General features: G+C 46.0%; 1 protein-coding gene across 5 annotated transcripts in view; it reads right to left on the bottom strand.

The window, feature by feature from the left end:
* Positions 1-19,543, bottom strand: part of NBEAL2 (neurobeachin like 2) — a 149,931-nt gene that overhangs the window by 49,304 nt on the left and 81,084 nt on the right. For 4 of the 5 annotated variants that reach the window (XM_069095908.1, XM_069095904.1, XM_069095905.1 and 1 more), the window contains exons 7-15: positions 18,430-18,515; positions 16,067-16,373; positions 14,215-14,321; positions 11,268-11,354; positions 7,826-7,909; positions 7,006-7,104; positions 3,086-3,699; positions 2,163-2,295; positions 947-1,066 (exon numbers count right to left, since the gene is read on the bottom strand). In XM_069095908.1, the coding sequence (XP_068952009.1) occupies positions 947-1,066; positions 2,163-2,295; positions 3,086-3,699; positions 7,006-7,104; positions 7,826-7,909; positions 11,268-11,354; positions 14,215-14,321; positions 16,067-16,373; positions 18,430-18,515 (1,637 nt within the window). The remainder of the gene's footprint in view (positions 1-946; positions 1,067-2,162; positions 2,296-3,085; positions 3,700-7,005; positions 7,105-7,825; positions 7,910-11,267; positions 11,355-14,214; positions 14,322-16,066; positions 16,374-18,429; positions 18,516-19,543) is intronic. The other variant, XM_069095907.1, reaches the window with a different exon arrangement.

The raw sequence follows: 19,543 nt of genomic DNA, 5'->3' as shown, positions 1-19,543 counted from the left end.
TATCATGCTGCTGTTGTCTATGAAGAAGGACAGAATTATGCCGGGATATCCCCTGGCAAAGGCTACAGTATTTAGGTAATGGAAGGAGGGTAGTGGCCTGTAGAACCAAGCAGAACCAAGTTGGATACTGGGGTCAGTACTGGGGGATGGAAAGTGGACTGAAGATATTTGCAGCACCCAAGAAGCTCCCAAAATACACTTACAACTGGAACCAGCCCAAGGAAAACCAGCTTAAAGGGAGGGACACCTGTAGGGCTTTGCCTTGGCTGCTATCTACGTGATGCAGGGCATAGGGCTGGCCATGCAGTGCGTGGGACTGAATCTAAGACATTGGGGGTCTAGTCCTAGCTCTGTCACTTCCTTGCTGTGGAGCAGTCACAACCTCTGGGCCTCAGTTTCCTTCTGGGTAAAAATGAATGGGTTACATGCCGAATTTATTTTATATTTTGAATTTATTATATACTTGAAAAGTTATACATAACAGATTCATAATTTCATGTATAATTAATTCCCTTTTTCTCTTCTACTATGTATATGGAAATGCTCATTTTATTTGGTGTTTAAGTTCAGAATTTAAATTTTTTTAAAAAATTATTGAAGATATAGACTATAGCAGCAGTTCTCGAACACGTGGTGTCAGGAACCTTTTATATTCTTAAAAATTACCGAGGACCCCAGAGTGCTTTTGTTGTGCGTTATCTCTGTAAACATTTACCATGATAGAAATGGAAATATCTTGGTATGACTATGAAAATAGCATGGCTGTCTGGTATATGTATTATCTGAAGACAGGCTGATAGAGAAAAGATCCTCCCTGCCTCTTCAATCCTCCTCCTGTACCTTCACTCACTCTTTGGAAGGTCAAAGGGGCATCTGCCTTCGTGATACATTAGGAGAAGGGGCCACGACGAAGTACATAGTCCAGTTCCCCCAACCCAACACTTACCTCGTTGAGGGAAGGGCAGCGCAGTGGGGCTGTCTTCAGTAGCTGCCCATCGGCATAGATGTACAGCAAGTTTTGGCTGAAGGGTCGGCGTCCAGGAACATGAATGATGGCAACACTGTGCTGAAAGGAGAACCCTTTACATCAGATACCTCGTGTTCTGTTTTGGGAACCAGGAGGTTTTCGGGGCTGATTCTACAAAGTCCCCACCCTGCCACCTGTCCAAGGATGCCTTGGCTCCTCTCCCTGGGCCTTTGTCTCTCTCATCTGAAAAAGGAGGTGGATGGCCACAGGATCTTCCTCAGCAGACTAGGGTTTTCTAAGGTTGGCGAAGCCATACATTATCTTTTGATCATATTCCCCACAGTGCCTAGTACAGGGCTGGGTACTTAGCAGGTACTGAAGTCCCCATGATAGAGAAAAGGTCACTAGTCCAGCACTCAAGGAACCTGGCTCCTAGTCTTGAATAACCTTGTCTCTTTTCCTCTCTGTGACTTATTTTCAAAATGACAGGCTTGTATTAAATTGCTGTTGAATTTGGATCTGGAAAGGGCCATGGAAATTATCTAACTTCATACCTTCATCTAACAAGAAGGAAATGGAGTCTCAGAAAGGTAAGATAAATTATGTGGGCAGCAGATGTAATCTGACCCAATTCAAGAAATTGTTAAGCACCTACTATGTGCCAGGGACAGAGACAAAACAGAACACAGCCCCACTCTCAGGGAGATTACATTCTATTGGGTAAACATAGGGCTATCACTTCAAGCCCAATGACCTTGTCTCCAAGACCCCCTTCAGCACTGACATTCTATGACTGACATATAACAGATCATTTTTACCTAGTACTTTAAAGTGTTTAAAATGTTTTTCTCACTACAACCCCTCAAAGCTGAAGGGTCGAATATTAATGTCTTTGTTTTACAGAAGAGTAAACAGAAATTCAGACTTCACAAGGGGACTTGTGAAGGTCACACAGCTGGTGAGTGTCAGAATCTAAACCCAGGTATACCAACTTCAAGACTGGGGTTCTTTCCACTCTCCCACACTATGATTCCCAATCTGCACTGAATAGTTTATCAAGACTGCTCAAAGAGATAGGTGGGGAAAAGGCAGAGAGAGGGCAGGAAGGAAGAGACAGAGAGAAGGTGAGCCTGGGGATAGACATGCCTAAGATGTAAACTCCACCTTCTCCACCTCCCAGTGCATCCCTGCTCACCCAGGCAGAGTCGTTGAAGGGGAACTCGGGCAGCGATACTGTCATATACTCCTTCCTGGTGCACACAGCTACCACCAGCATTCCAGAAGGTGTGAAGAAGGCCTCGAAGCCTGTGCCACTGGGTGTGAAAAAGCTGGACCGGGTACAGCCCCCACCATGAGCTGTTGTCACCTTCCCTTCCCAGACAGAGTAAGCAGGGGAGGTGGCCCCTGTGGACACCAGTGCCTTGGGGCATTGGTTCATTCAAGGCAACGGTGCCAGTGCCCTCCCACTCACCATCCACCAGCCCACACTCCACCCAAGCACATAATTATATCCCCCTGTCTACCACCCTGAATCTAATTCAGCAAACACTTATTATATGCCTCCTAAGTGTAGGGCACTCTGTTTAGTACTGGGGAAGTTACAGAGATGAAAGGAAACATAGTTCCTGTCAAAGGATCATAGGATTTGGAGCTGCAAGGGACCACAGGGATCATTTAGTCCAACCCTCTCATTTTCCAGAGGGAGAAACTGAGGCCCAGAGGGTAGAAGGGATTTACTCAAAGTCATGCCTGTAGTGAGCAGCAGTTGGGACTCCAATTCAGGTCCTATGACTTGACAGTGTTAAGGGAATGAGCTCTGGATTTGAGGTGAAGAATGTGAGCTGTAATCCCACCTCTTTATTTCCTAGTTATGTGGTCTTGAGCAAGTCACTTCTCTCTGGGACTCTTTCCCCCTCTGTGCCTCTGAGATATCTCCTGGCTCTACATCTTAGGAAACATATTCAGCATGGCTCTAGGTTCCCTTTGTCCAGCCCCGATCCTCTGAGTCTGCCCTGACTGTAAGCCCTAAAAGCACCTTCCACATCCTCCTCCTCCTTCTCCTCCTCATGGGGCACAAATCACCACCCACCAGCCACATCCCACCAATTCCCCCCTTACCTGTACAGCTGCTTCCTCTTCAGCTGAGGGGGGCCAGCAGGGTGGAACACGGAACATCCTCCCCTTTGGAGGCTGGGGGTGGGTGGCTCCTGGTGAAGGCAGAGCCAGGCATGGAAGGAGAAGGCAGGCCCCAGCCACCGCTGGATAGAAGGCACCATAATGCCTGCCATGCTAGGCGTCAGGTCGAAGTAGCGGAGGGCCCGCTCCGGCCCCTTCTGACGGGCCATACCTGACAGAGCCCGGATCACAGCAGCAGTGTAGGGATGGGCACCTTTGCCTGGCTCTGTCCAGAGCAGGCGGAAAAGGCACCTCAGCTCTGCTGGCCGCAGGGAGACGCCCCCCAGGGCTTGCAGGAGTTCCAGGAGGTGCTCTGCAGCCTGGCGTTTCAGAGCTGGCTCCATTCCCAGCGCTTCCAGCAGGTAGCTTACCAGGCCGGCTTTCACACATGTGGTGCGGCTGAGAGGGCCCCCGTCACACAGGAGTCGGAGCCTCTCTGAAAGGTACACCTGGAGGTCACTAGAGGACAGGACTGGAAGCCACTGGGCCAGAATCAGCAGAGGCTGCTCATTCCGAATGGGGAGAGGTGGGCAGACACTGTGGTCCCCCTCCACAGCCTGTCAGGGTAAGGGAAAAAAAAAGTGAATCCCAGCACAGGAGTGGAAAAGACACTGTGGACCTGGAGTCCAAAGATCCAGACTCAAATCCTGTATCTGCCATTATTAGCTATAAGATTTGGGGCAGCTCAGCCCTCTGGGCGTTGGCATCCTCATGTGCAACAGAAAAAAGAAGCTGAACCCCCTGGTCTATAAGGTCCTTTCCAGCACGGACATTCACTGATTCTTACATTTTTGCCTCTGATCTTCATGCCAGCCTTGCAAAGCTGCTAAGCCACTTGGGAATAAGAGTGGGAACTTAATTTCTTTGGATTTCAGTACCTTTTAACTTGATTAATTTGGAGAGCACATTATAAAAGAAAGGGAGGCATGTCACTAGCCCTTTAAGAAGAGTGTCACAATTCTCCCAGTATTTAGAGGGAGGCATAAGGAATGAGAGTTGATCAGTCACACAGTCAGGTCAGTCACAAAATCTGAGCTTGGGGACACTGTTAACTTTGTAAGATAAGCAAAAGAGCTGAGCTGGGGAGGTAGAAGGAAGTGACAACAGCCAGGAGGGAGACACCAGCCTCTCTCCTTCTTTGATGTTACTTGCACCTAGTACACAAATGGAGACAGAGAGAAGCTTGGCTGTTATCTAGAAGCCAGCCCTCAACACAGCGACTTATAGAGAACTACAGAATCTGATAGTGTTAGAAGAGGAAGAGAGGAGACAGTAGAAAAAGGAAGGAAGAAGACAGCTGACTGACTGTGGAGATCATGTGTTCTTGGGATTTTTTGCCTACCGTGGGTGTGTGCCCCTTCAGCCCTGAGTGCTATGGTGGGGGTGATGGGTAAAGAGGAGGGGAGATGAGTCTTGTGTGCCAGGCCAACCTGTTGAGCTGCCTGAGGTCTTAGACAAAGAGAGCAATAAACAATCATTTATCAGGTTCTGTGCTTGGCACAGAGGATAGAGAAAAAATCCAAATATGAAGCTTACAATCTAGCCAGGAGATGTATGCATATACTGATTAAAAAAAATTTATCTTGTATTGATTTGTTGTATATTTACACCAAATATAGACCAAATCAATACAAGATCATTTTTTTTGGCAGAGGGAGATGTGGGAAGGCACTAGCAGCTAGAGGAAATAAGAAAAGACTTCATTTAGAAGATGATGCTGAGCCTTGAAGGGAGAAGGCATTCTAGGCATTAAGGGACAGTTTATCTAAAGGCAAAGAGATGAGAAATGATGCTTAATAGTAATTTTTGTTGTTATTCAGTCATTTTAGTCATGTCTGACTCTTCTTGACCTCATTTGGGAGACACTGGAGTGGTTTTCCATTTCCTTCTCCAGCTCATTTTACAGATGAGGAAACTGAGGCAAACAGGGCTAAGTGACTTGCCCAGGGTCATGCAGCTAGTAAGTGACTGAGAACAGATTTCAATTTATATCTTCCTGTCTTGAGAAACAGTAAAAAGGCTAAACTAGTTTAGCTTTATCAGAGTGGGTATAAATAGGAGTAAGACATAACACGGCCGTAATGGAAGGTTTGGGAGCAGGTTTTGAATGAGTACTAGAATTTATTTTGTAGGCACCTGTCACAGACTGGTGCTCAAAGAAAATCCCCTGGTAACTGGATTAGAATGGGGAGAGACTTGAAGCAAGGAAACAAATTTGGAAGGTTGTTACAATAGTCCAGGCCAGAGGGTTCTTGGTGGCTGTGAGACTTGAAAGGAGAAAGAAAGAGAAAAGAGAGAGAAGAGAGAGGTGGGGGGAGGTGGGGAGGGAGGGAAGGAGAGGGGAGAAATGAGAACACAGAAATGACAATATCTGGCAACTGATTGGATGGGATTGGCACTGAGGTCAGAAACCCAGATGACTGGTAAAATAGTAGTGACCTTAACCAAAATAGCTAAGTCAGATTTCTATCTGTCTCTCAAAGCCTGATTCAAATGCCACTTCATCCAGGAAAGCTTCTTGGACTCCACCCAGATGGTAATGGTGACATACCATAGATACCTTGTCCTGTATCCCTCAAATGCACTAATCCACTATTATATGTCATACTCATTTTTGTCTCTTGTCTCCCTACTAGATTATAAGCTTCACAAAGGTAGGGACTGTATCTTATCTAACCTTTATGTCTCCTCCAGCACAGGACACTAAACACCATATGTTTTTAAAATGAATGAATAAGATCCCTTCTCCCTTCGACATTGTATAGTCTAAGTTGCTTTTCAGCTCTAATAGTCTATGAATCAGTCCAGCTATGATTAGCAGAGCTATGAATAGAAAGACAAGTGGAGAAGCTTGTAGTAGTGTCTCACCATGGAACTAAATTCCCTCAATTCAAAAGACCAAATTCATTAGTCTGATTGTTATTTGACAAGTAAAACTTTCTCATTAATAGGATCACCAACTTAAGATTTGGTAGGGACCTTAGAAGCTATCAAGTTCAATCTTCTCATTCTATAGCTAAGGAAACTGAGGTTGATATGGATCAAGTAACTTCTGTAAGAGAGTAGCAGAGCCAGGATTCCAAACCAGGTCTCTGGAGTCCCAACCCAGGGCTTGTTTGACTAAACCATAAAATCAACACCAAAAACAAAACCAGCCTCATAGAAATCCAATGAATCCTCCATTCAGGCTGCTACCATTTTCCAGAGGAAGAAAACTAGGGCCCAGGGATGGTAATTAATTTGCTTATATCACAAAGTAAAGTATATGATATGGCAGCAGACAAGGATTCTCAGATTTTGAGTCTTAATTCTTCCATTAAATACATACACATATATACATGTATCTATACAGATGTATATATGTATATATTATATGTGTGTGCATACACACAATATATACATATATAAAATATTAATGCAAAACTTAACTTATTAAGAGCTTTTAGGAAACCCAGGATATGAGGTGCTAAATAAACACTGATTGAATGAATGAATTAATGAAAGAAAAATGAATGAATAGATGAAAAACGAATGAAGAAACAGATGCTCCTCACTATACCAGGCAGTCTCTAAGGTAGGAGAGACAGAGATACAGAGACATAATTTGAATACTTTCTGGATGCCAATCACTGCATATGTCCACTCCCACCCAGCCCTATCTTGTAAAAATTCTGCATGTGTGCCCCATCTGGGATATAGGTAGAGTTCGATGGCTGGTGAAAATTGGACAAGGGAACTCAGAATAACCTTAGAAACAGATTTGCAAATCTGACCAAGTGGTGTCTTGATATCCACTAAGCTGAATGACTGATAATAGAAATTTCATCATTCCCTTATCCCTTTCCCCACTTCCATTTTCTTACCATGTTGAGCAATTCCTGGAGGAGCCTTCTAGTGGGTGGACCCTGGCTCTTCAGAACCTCATACAAGTGGGAATAGCCAATTCTTTCCTTAAACACTTCCTGAAGGAACAATTTTATACAAAAATATTATAAAGAAAAACAACTTTGAAAGAACTCTTTCAAACTCTTTGAGAACTCTGATCAATGCAAAGACCAACCAAAATTCTAGAAGACAAAAGATGAAACATGCTGCCCAATTCTGGAGAGAGAGGAGATGAACTCAAGAGGCAGCACCATGCATATATTTTTGGATTTGGCCAACATGGGAATTTGTTTTGCTTGACTATAAGTATTTGTTACAAGGGTTTTGTTTTTGTTTTTCTTTTTTTGTTTGCTTTTGTTTAATTGGAGGAGAGAAGTAGGACTGAAAAAATTCAGTTAAAAAAACTTTCTAGGGGCAGCTAGGTTGCGCAGTAAATAGAGCACTGGCCCTGGAGTCAGGAGGACCTGAGTTCAAATCCGGCCTCAGACACTTAACACTTACTAGCCATGTGACCTTGGGCAAGTCACTTAACCCCAAATGCCCTGCCTTCCCCCCTCCAAAAAAGCAAAAAAAACCCAAAGAACTTTCTAAAAACATCTCCTGTATTGGTAAAAAGCATTAGAGCCATACTGGTCAAATATTAATAACTACAATAATGATAGTAGTTCTCATTCCCTTAGTGCTTTGAGGCATTTTACTCACAACCTGGGGAGGCAGATGATGTGACTATTATGATCCCCATATAGAAGACAAAGAAACCAAGTCCCTAAAGTGGGAAATGCCCCAATGGGGCCCTACCTTGGCAGATGGAGAGTTGCTCATGATGGAAGTAAGCACCCTGACAGCATGGACAGCAATGGCATCAGTGTCTTTGTCCAATACCTTCAGGGTAAGGAGAAGGAGTGAAGCTGTAAATGACTAAGAGTTCCCATTGTTCTTTGCTCCCTCCTTATCCAGTCACTTGGTCCCCAGGGTCTAGAGTCTTTGGGGGTTTGGGAGGTGATGAAGTAGAAGGAGAGGAGGGCTTCCCCTAAAGGATGACAAAGGAACTCCATTCTGAGAACTCTTTCCCAGGGGAAGAGAGCCCTAAGGTTCAATGTCCTATCTCCTCATTCTGTCCTAGTCATCCCAGATCATCGGCCAGTTCCAGGAAGGAGACAGCTGGTCCTCTGTGGATCCAAAGCAATCTTTGCTCCATGCTGACTGAAGAAGTCTGGTATCCATGGAATGGGGCAGCCATGACCCAGAGAACCTTGATGCTGAAGCCCATGCCAGGAGCAATCATTGGACTGAGACTGAGAGATAGGACCAGGTGTTTGAGTAGTAACCCTAGAATTCTTGGTGCCACAGTGCATGCTCAGTGACCAATTCCCACTAGGATTCAGAACACAGGTAGTGAAGTACCAGGGGAACATGGGGAGATCGGGACTTGCTGGTTGGCTTAGTAGGAAAGTAGAGACTCGTTCCCTGAGCCAACCAGACCTTTGATTCCAGGAAGGGTTCTATCTCTCTCTACTCCCAAGACCTCTGCTTGGTCCCCATTTGTTCAGACTTCTATCTTCCCCTTTAATACTCTCTCCGGCACCCTTCTCCCTCCCTCCCAATGTGGGCTGATCTTATCTACAATCAAGGAAGCATGTGAACAGATTCCTCCACCGATTCTAAGCAAGTAGGGTAATGGGGAGGTAGGGGAGGATAGAGAAATGGAGAACAGAATGAATTTGGCGAGAAGTTGGGGAGCTCTCATTATCATGACCTTCAACCCAATCTTGAGAAACTTCTTGGATGCTGCCTTGGATGCTATGGGAAAAGAGCCCAATAGAGAGTCCAATACTGCTACCTCATTTAGTAGGGAGTCCACCAATTCCCTCCTTCTGGTTAACCATTCTCTAAGGATAATGCTATCTTAGAGTCCAAAGGGATCCACACTCCCCAGACTCATAGGAGTTTGGAGATGACAGGGCCTTAAAAACCCCTCAAAACCAACCCCTTCACTTTTCAGAGAAGAAAACTGAGGGCCGGATAGGGGAAGTGACTTGCCCAACATCAAACTGTTAATAAATGGCAGAGCTGGATTTGAATCCAGTTTGTGGCCACTGATGGATAAACTCCCATCTCCCACAACCAGTGTCTTCTTTGATAGTGAAAGATTCCTATCTCTCAGACAAGGCATTTTTCTCCTGAACACCAGGAGAGTAGGGCCAAGCAGATTGATCAGATTTGTACTATTTGGTCCCAGAGCAAAAAACTAGGAGCAAAAGGGGAGAAGTCACAGAGAGGCAGATTTTGGCTCAATATGAGAAAAAACTTACTAAGAATTCAAGTAGTCACAAAGGGGAATGGGCAGCCTCATGAAGAAATGAGCTTCCTTCCACCAGAGGAGACTCAACGAGAATGCTGTCAAGGCAATTCTCGTCCCTTCTAGCTCTGAAATGCTACAGTTTTATGATCCGACAGTCTGAGATGCTTTTCACCTCAGGAGTCCGTTCCCATGACTTGGCATTGGGTTTAGAGCATAATTGGAGTTGGGGACATAAAGGAGTGTTAACAGGGAAAGGATCAGGCACAGAGAGGACCAGGGGAATCTGGAAGGAAAACCAGTTTCATTCACCACCATGCATGGCCAGGACACACCACCAGCTACCACCAGAGACCCACACTGGGGATGCCAGCACTGGTAATCCCCCACCCCAGGGGCCGTGAGAAAATCTTGTGTTGGGAAAGGTTAAAGGCCTTCCCTTGGGATATAATGCTGACCTACCACCCTCAACTTGGGGCCGTTTCATCCTATCCTTTCCTACTCACAATCTAATCTGAAGTACCCTCAGCCCCAGTAGGGCCCTGTGGGTGCCAAGTGAACTTGGCATCCAGTCTGGTAGCCAGAGGACCTCACCTGTCCTCAAAGGAAGGCAGCAGTAGGATAGTGCGTGTGTGTATGTGTGTGTGTGTATAGATTTAAGGTGCACATATAGGCTCTGTCATTTCTCCTTAATAATAAGAACAGCTCACATTTAGAGAACACTTAGCAGTTTATAGCCCTGTGAGGTTGCTGGCACAAGTATAATCTCTATTTTATAGGCAAACAGGAACACTGAGGCACAAAGGTGACTTGTGCAATAAAGTCACCCAGCTAGAAAATGTTGGAGGTGGGACTTGCATGGAGGTCCCCTCACACTGAGTTCAGCCTCATTCTACTACACCAGGCTTGTTCTCTCGACAAATATGTTATCCACGAGTAGAAGGGATTAGATAATCCAAAGCAAGGGCTAATCAAAAATCTGCTATTCTATCAGGTTTGGGGATGCATGATGGGATATTTTGGTATGTGTTTTCAACATAAGGGACTCCTTATTCTCACTGACATGCTGAGTTTTTCCTCCACTGAAGTCCTCATCCATTACCTTACAGTGGCATGGGGGGCTATGCCACTGGAGTCCAAGCCCTGGTAAGCCCCACCAAGCTGGAGGGACTCCAAGTGTGATTGACAAGGGACTGTGAAGGACCAGCCACAATGAGTTCAAAAAGGTGGTTTAGGATCCCACTGGCTACCAGGGGACTGGTTTTATTTTTGTTTTAAAGCAACTATAACTCCTAAAACTTCTAAGTTGTGCAGGGGCTGGATCTGTGCCAGCTGAGGGGACAGCATCACTCCCAGCTTGCCAGGGATCCAGAAAGTATGTATGATGAGTTTGTGATGCTGGAACGCCAAGAGCACACAATGGGAGGAAGCATCCTGGCAGAGCCAAAGGTGCCCCATGAGGCTGAGAAACAAAGGCAGGATTACAACGACACTGAGGACAGAGAACTCTTCTGCTTCAAGGGATCTGTGACTTTACATAGGCAGGGATTTCATTCCATTGATCTAGAATGCACATCCTCCACTCAGTGGAACAGGTCTGCAGTGACTTCCCGTGGTACCTGGCATAAAACATAGCTCCTTAGCCTGGGAGCTAAAGCCCTCCACAATCTGGCTGTCCCCTACTTCTATCTTTTATTTCACGTCATTTTCCTTTGCCATCTCTTACTTGTCCACTTGTGTTCTCCTTTACATCTGAGAACAGACTGGTGAGGGATTCGAACTGAGCCCTCATGCTGTCTTCCTGGCACAGAAGGTAGAGAACTGCGACCAACATGCAGCCTCTCTGCTTGGCTAGCTTTGGGGGTGGGGGAATGGTGCTGGCATCCCCGGTTGGCTCCAAAGCTACCCCAGGAAGCCCAAACCAGCAACATCAAGCGGTACCTTCTGAATATCGAGCTCGGTCAGTAACTGAGTGGCGAGATCGTTGCCCCCCTCTGGGGCCACCGGGCTTCTAGCCCGCAGGTAGAGCTATCGGAAGGAGCAACGGGCCAATATGAAAAAAGGAGTAGGAGAGAAGCAGGGTAGGGGATGGGGAGAAGGAGGTGAGGCAGAAGAAGGAGAGAGTCAGAAAATGGGTTACAGCAGGAAACCCGGCTGTCGAGATTTTCTCCCTCATCAAATTCTCCTAGAATGCGCCAGGGATATCTACTATGCATTGTACTTATTCGTGTGTGTGTGTGTGTGTGTGTGTGTGTGTGTGTGTGTGTGTTGTGCTCCTCCAAAGAAAATGCAAGCTTCTTGAGGGTAGGGACTGTGTTACACTTCATTTCCATATCTCTGGTGCTGAGCTTAGTACCTTGTACAGAGTATGTCCTTCATTAATGTTTGTTGGGGGAAAAAACCCAAACCATTGAAACTGAATACTGCGCAATTCTAATGAGCAAACTTAGCCCCCAAGGAGGGCCATGAGAAGGCGCCATGCCCTTCTTCTCTACAGAGGGGGAAGGCGAGGGGTGGGGTGAACTGCATACCGTATTCAGCTATGTTCATTCTCTTTTTTTTTAGTTTTTTGTTATAGAAGATGTCTTGGGGGGGGGGCAGGGAAGGATACATGAGAAATGAAAGTAATATAAAAAAGAAGAGCAGCCAATTATCTGAAAAATAAATGTTCGTTGTGGTTGAATTGCCTTTAAGCTGTGAGCACAGCCTTTATTACAACTATCACCTCCAGTACAGCTTAAAGTAATTGAGGTTCGGCCTGGAGGCAATGACCCATGCACGGGAAGACATGCAGCTGAGCAGCCCCGGCCCCAGCAGCTGCACTTGGGGGCAGCATAGCCAGGTATATTTAAGGCAAAAGAAGGGCCATCACAACAAATGGTAGATTTAATTAGGCCAAACGTTTCCCCATTCAGTGGTTTTAGCAGCTCACAGAGTGAAAACAAGACCCAGGTGAGCATATGGGTCACGAGCAAGTCACCACTACCTTGTCTGGGTTTCAAAGGAAGCCAGCCACTCCTCTGATGCATCTCTTCTCCAGTGGGTTAAGGGCAGGGAAGAGGGGGAGGGGTTGGAGAAGTTGTGTGTCCTTTCTCCAAGCTTCTAGTGTCCTGTGGCAGGGCCTGGGGCTGTTCCAACATGTCAAGGGATCAGCTTTCCCATACCAGATGAGGCCATACTGTGATGAGAAGATCTTTCCAAGACAGCTTTTACTACATTTCTGATGCAATTCTGGCTCTGAAATTCTGCCCCATGACTCCAAGGGTACATTGTGAGAATCCAAATGGAATAATTTCCATTGTGAAGCTAGCATTTAATAATGCAAAGAACTTTTCAAATGTTCTCATTTGATTCTCACAACTACCGAGGGAGGAAGGTGCCATTAGCCTTAATCCCTCCCCTCCAATCCTGTGCACTCTAAGGGTCCTGGTACTTACATCCCAGGCAGCAGAGGATGAGGCCGGGCAGCCATCAGTAAAGAGTTGTGAGGATGTGCCCCAGAATTCTAGGGACCAATGTGAAGGGGCTAGACAGGTAAGACCCTCAAAGGTTCAGGAATGGGTATGTTAATAAAGGGCAGGTGGGGGAGAACCTGGAACCCAGAAAGAACCCATGCTCACTTTTATAATACTCCAGCTCACTAAGGGACCTAAATGCTAAGGATCCTGGTGTGTGTGTGTGTGTGTGTGTATGTGTGTGTGTGTGTGCGTGTGTCTGTCTGTCTGTCTATCTCTCTGTGCCTGTTTCTGGGTGGTACTCTCTGCCTCTCTGTCAGAACATAAGCTCCTGGGGCAGCCAGGTAGCACAGCGAGTAAGAGCACCGGCTCCAGTGTTGAGAAGACCTGAAGATCGAATCCCGGGCTCAGACACTTAGCACCCACCCAGAAACACCTGGCCATGTAACCTTGAGCAAGTTACTTAACCCCAATTGCTTAGGGGCGGCCAGGTGGCTCAGCGAGTAAGAGCACTGGCTCCAGTGTCGGGATGACCTGGCTCAAATCCGGGCTCAGATACTCAGCACCACACCCAGAAATAATAATTGGCCGTGTAACCTTGAGCAAGTTACTTAACCCCGATTGCTTAAAAAAAAAAAAAAAGAACATAAGCTCCTTAAGGGTACAGATTCTTTTCATTTTTCTCTCTGAATCTCTAGAACCAAATGAGTATAGCGCTTTACCCCTAGTAATCACTTAATAAAATGTCTATCAAGTTGAGATTACAGTACAGCCCCTTCACTTTACAGATGAGAACGCTGAGAGGTAAGAAAGACTTGCTTGAGGTCACATGGAAGGTTACTTCGAGAACTGGAATTTAAACTCAAGACACAGGGGAGAATAAAAGAGAAGGGTGAAGGATAGGGGAGAAGGCTGGAGGAGAGATGGGAAAAGACAATGCAACTAAGTGGTTCTACCCCTGACTCCCAAGGGGCTGATCAGGAACCACTCACGTCAGTTCCTCTGTCTATCCCTGCTCCCACCTACAGAACTGCAAAAGAAGGAAAAAACACAGTATAGGGAAAAAGGGGTAAGAAGAGAAGGAAGAATGCACAGCAGGGGCACTACCAAGAGAAACAGTCAAGCAGGGAATTCCCAGGTGCTGAACCCACCAAAATCCCCAAGCCCAGTGAAGTCAATAAGGTTAGTCCCTTTGCCTTGAGGCAGACCAGGTATCTGACCATTCCAAATGATGGTGCCCACTCCCAGAGTCCTCTAGCAAGAGAGCTCCCATCACCTGCCATGGTCCTCCAGCAATACCACAGGGGAAGCTAAGACAGGTGGGGGCTAAGGGTGGGAGCTTTGGGAAAGCCTCAGGCAAAAGGCACACATCTCTACCCACTGGACCAAGCCCTGTCATTGCCCACCCTACGCCCCCCAAGTCAGACCCCTACCTTGCTGTTCTGAATGAGGCGCGTGATGTGTTCAAAGCAGTTGTTGCTAAGGAAGACAGCTTGGAGGACAGGGCGGTCAGCACAGTCCAGCATCTCTGGAATGGCATCTGGAAAGGGGCAGAGCGAAGAGGATAGAGGATAACAAGGCCAGGATTAAAACTGTCAAGAATACTGGGCTGAATCTAATAAGATGTAATCTAAATAGAGAAAAAACAAACTCTCACACCAGGGTTCAAAAAACCAACTTCGTGAGTATAAGATGGCAGAGATATGGGTATAAAGCAGTTTATCTGAAAACGATCAGAAGGGCTCAGTGGCCTGCAAGCTCAGCATGATTCAACAGTGTGTCACAGTAGATAAGGAAGTCATTACAAGGCTGGGCTGTGTCAAGACATGAACAGCAATCAGAACTAAAGAGGTGAATAATTCTGTTCTCATCTGCCCTAGTCAGATCAGATCTATGTTCATTTCTGGTCAGTGTGTTTTGAGAAATACTCTAATTTAAAGTTAGAGAGAGTCCAGGGACCCAACCTGGGATGGGGAAGAGCCTCAAGTTCATTCTGTATGAGGATTTGAGATCTTTAGCCTGGAGAAAAATTGAGGGACAAATGTCCTCAAGCATGTGAAGGGCTGGAATGTGGACCGACGATTACATTTGTTCTGCTCAGGCCCAGGGGGCAGAACTGGAAGCTGAAAGAGGCAAATGGAGAATTGAAGGAAAAACCCTCCAACTGTGTAGTGGGGTCAGTTTGTCATCTGAGACTACCCTAGCAAAGTGAGGAGATCGATGCTCATGACCAGAAAGCTGGTGACCAGGGAGATGAAGTTTTCTGGCCCCAGAAATTGATGGTCTGGGATAAGGTCTGGAGAAGATATGTTGTGTTCGTAGAGAAAAGCCCCACACTGATAAAGTCAGTTAAGTATTCAAATGTAAAATACAACTCTTCAAAAACTTATAAATGACTCTTTCTAAAATTGTGCCAATCCCTGACCTAGACTATTTTTTCTCATTGGCCTACAGTCAACTCTCCCTCCTCTCCACCTCTTTCCCATCTGGAAGATCAAAAAATTAAACCCAGTAACTCACTGTCATCCCCCTAAACCTCTAAATGAAGCAGTGAAGGTAAGGGCTGAGGGGCAGATGCTAAATCAGGCTCCAAAAATATCTCAACAAACTAGAACCTATTAAGATAAATGTGTATAAGGGTAAATATTTAGTCCTGCACCTGAATTAAAAAAAAAAAAAACCACCATAAGAGCAGGAAGGGGAAGATATGGTTGAACATCAGTTACAGGAGGCAGATTTTGGCTCAATATAAAGAAAAACTTGCTAACATCCAGAACTGTCCCAAAGTGGAATTATTTGCTCTGTGAAGGGTCCTTATTCCCTGGAGGTCTTCAAATAGAAGTGGGGCGACTGCTTCTCAAGTATATCATAACGAAGATTTCTGCTCAGGTATGAGTTGGACTAGATGCCCTCTGGAGTCTCTCCCAATTCTGTGATTCTACAAAAACTTTGGAGTTCCAAAAGAGTCAAGGGAGTAGAAATAATGTTGGTCAGGGAATCAGGAAATCTAGATCCAAAACCTAGCTCGACCACTAAGTCACAGTGTGACCTCGGACAAGTAGCCTAACCTCTCTGGGCTTTAGTATCTAAGGCCCAAGTTGGATGGGGGAGAAGCAGTCCGGGGAACTGGGGCTGAATGAGCCTATGGCAGATCTGGTTTTACTGTTTCACCCCTGTCTTGAGTATCTTGAGATACTGTGCCATTCAGGGAAACTAGTAAATGAGTGCCAGGCATTTCCCTCCCCATATCTCCTCCCTTAGGGAAAAGTTCCAGATTTTACATACCAAGCATGCTGACCCGGAGCATGATAAGGCCTTCTTCTCCACCAGTAGGGCTGGGGCTAGGACTATTGGTCTGGGTTGTGGCTGGGGGTCGGTCTGTGTTGAGGACTCGGAAATAGCCTTCCAGAAGGGCCCGGAGTTCTGGGCCCCGCTGAGAGGCACCACTGGCATGGAGGAGGTGCACAGCTCCCACTAGCCCCTGAAGGGCCAGCCGCAGGAGCTGGGGATCCTGGGAGGGGCCTCCCCAGCTGCGAAGCACCCCCAGGAGTCCCTCCACAGATGCTGGGGTGACAGCAGCCAGTGCATTCTCCTGGATTGGGGGACGAGGGGCACAGAGATAGAGGATTAGTCCCAGGACACACCTGTCTCCCCACCATTTATTGAATATATAGTGCTCTAAGGTCTACGGTTTCAAGGTTCAGAGAACAAGTTCTATAATTCCTCCCTTCAATTAGCCTACTCTATCCCCTTCCAGAGTGATCTCGCACTCCTCTTTCTTCTCTTCTGGAACAGGTACAGGACAGAATGTAGGATTATAGGATTTAGGGCTACATGGGACAAAAAGCATTTAGTCCAATGTTTCTTAACCTTAGGTCCATGGGCAAAAAAGATGAAGAATCTCCAATTCCTCATTTTACAGATGAGGCAAGTGAAGCCCAGAGAGATGTACATGACTTGGTCAGGGCCACACAGACAATATGGAGCAGAACAAGGTCAAACCCAGGTCCTCTCAACTCTAAATCTCATGTCCATACATCATGATGGATGATTCAAGATCTCCTCAAGGCCCACCTGCCCCCCAGCTGTGCCCCATTTTAAGCAAAGCTGAGTAATGAAAATCAACCTTTACACAACAGTAGATCCAAGACTGCTTTTTCTGGTTAGAAAGAGGTATCTTAGCTCCCCAAGACCCTTAAACTAGGATAATTTAACCCCTCTCAGCCTCAGTTTCCTTACCTGTAATCAGGAAAATAATAGTATCTATATCACAGGGCTATTGTGAGTCTCAAAGGTAATAACATATGCAAAGCCCTTTGTAAACCATAAAATGCTTTTTAAAAATTCTAGGTGCTATTATATTAGGATTCTATTTACAGAGATTGTAAATATCCTGAGAAATCTTCCAGAATTTCCCTAAGCCCTTTATATCTTGGTTCTCACTCTATTCTGGACCTCCTCTATATGGAGCAAGACTTGCCCCTCTTGGGGGGTACCCATTAGGGAAGAAGATGAGTTGGAACTGGCCCTCAAATTTCCTTCCTTGTATTCCAAAGGAACCCTTGAGTCCTATTGTCTATGGTTTAGGGAATATATCTGGGGGGTCCCTTTGGTCTCCTTTAGGAGCTTCTAGGTGGGGAGAGGCCAGAGGACTCAACTGACCTCTTTCCATCAGGACCTTAACCCACCCAATAATACAGGGTCACAAGGGATGAAATTATAGAGTGCCAAAGCTGGAAGGGACCTTAGAACACAGAATATCAGATGTAGGAGGGACCTTGAAACAGAATGACAGAGCTGGAAGGAAGGAAGGAAAGAAGAAAAGAAGGGAGGGAGGGAGAAGAGGGAGGAGAGAAGGAAGGAAGGAAGGAAAGAAGGAAGGAAGGAAGGAAGGAAGGAAGGAAGGAAGGAAGGAAGGAAGGAAGGAAGGAAGGAAGGAAGGAAGGAAGGAAGGAAGAAAGGAAGGAAGGAAGGAAGGAAGGAAGGAAGGAAGGAGAGAGGGAAGGGAAGAGGGAAGGAAGGAAGAGAGGGTGGGAAGGGAGGAACAAAAGAATGAAGGAATGAAGGAAGGAAAAAGCATTTTTCAGGGCTTACTACAAGTCAGGCAGGTGCTTAGAAACTTGGAAAAATGAACACAGAATGTCAGTCCTGAAGGGATCTTTGAACACAGAAGGTCAGAGCTAGGAGTAATCTTAGAATGTAGAATGTCAGAGAACAGAGAGTGACATTTAAATACAAAATGTCAGAATTCAGATCTTAAAACACAAAAATGGCAGGGCTACAAGGCACCTTAGAGATTTTGTTTTCCAACCCGCTCATTTTATTGAGAAGGAAACTGCAGCAGAGAGAAGATAAATGACTTTGTCTAAAGATACAAGACGAGTGAGTGGAAGATATAGGCCTGGAAGTCAGTCCAAGGCTGACTCCTAGGCAGCTTTCAAAGCCCATATCCCTGGAGAGAAGCCTCAAACACCAGGCTATTTAAAAAAAAAAAATTCTTTCTGGCGTCTCAAGATGCCCTTAGCTCACTTCGACATCCCAGAGTGCAGCTCCTCAGACTCCTGACTCTTTCCCCCTTGACCAAGATTCCATTCTCTCCTCCATCCCCACCCCAACTGCATCCAGCCCCCAGCCTCATCCAGCCGCACCTTTCCGCCGGTGATGATGGCTCCAAAGAGGTGGATGAACCGAAGCTGCAGGATCGGAGGGAGAAGATCAACATCCTGAAGGCTCTCTATGGGGAGAAGAGAGAAAAGGGAGTCATCAGGCGGGGAAGGGCTGAGACCAAAGCATGGGGCCAGAAATACTGCAGCTACATCAAAGAGACAAACAGGGTCTTTCTTCTTTGTGTGTAGAGAAATGTCTCTGCCTCTCCTTTTCAAACCTGGCTGGCTGTATCTCCCAGTGGCCAGATCACAAGACCCAGCAGACTCAGGGTATAACAAAAAAGGGGGGAGGTCTATATGGAACAAGATTTTTCCAGGTCCCCCTCCCAAGTCTGGTGGGGAATATAAGGTCCTGCCTTTAGGAAGCTCCAGGGGACACTAGGCAGTATACAGGGCCATAAGGGGAAGGAGAGTATCTCTCAGCCTCTCCTTAGGTCTCTAAGTAGAAGAGGGACCCTCTGGGTCCCATAATACCCTGAGACATCTCCTGGTTCTCCCCTTGCCTTCTGAAAGGAAATGGAGACATACTGCAATTGGCCTAAGTCTCACTCAGAGCTAAGTCTCAAATGCAAATTTCCGTCATATTCTCAGTCTCCAGCACCTGTTGGGGATGTTGGGGGCTTTCCTGCTCCCCTCCCTCTGGAGACCCCAGTTTTTCTCTAAATGAAAATACAACGGCTACCTGCAGAAATTTTAGGGGCTTTTCCCCTCCAATTCAAGTCAACAAACATTATTAAGTGCCTACTACATGCTTCTGTTATCTGATGTCACTGTTTCAGCTCCTAATTGCTGAACATAGTTTATAGGCAATAAAGAAAAACCTGGGGGTTGGGCAGGGAAGGGGACCAGCTCCCAATTAATTATTCTTTGGTTTTTCTTAAAAAAAAAAAAAAAGGGATTTTTGTTCACCTGGTCCCACAACCTTAGCAAAGAGAGATGAAGAGGGAAAAAAAACCACTACATGTCTCAGAATCAAAGACTTTAGAGATGACAGAATTTCAGTCATTCTCTGGTTTAATCCATACCCAAAGAAATCTCCACCCTAACACATTATCAAGGAGAGGCACAATGACAAAGAAGGAGCTCTCCCACCTCT

This window comes from Petaurus breviceps, unplaced genomic scaffold, assembly GCF_028583685.1.
Source record: "Petaurus breviceps papuanus isolate PSGF00001 unplaced genomic scaffold, PetGlider_PUasm1.0 227, whole genome shotgun sequence".
Taxonomy (NCBI): domain Eukaryota; kingdom Metazoa; phylum Chordata; class Mammalia; order Diprotodontia; family Petauridae; genus Petaurus; species Petaurus breviceps.
This window is presented reverse-complemented; position numbering and strand designations above follow the sequence as displayed.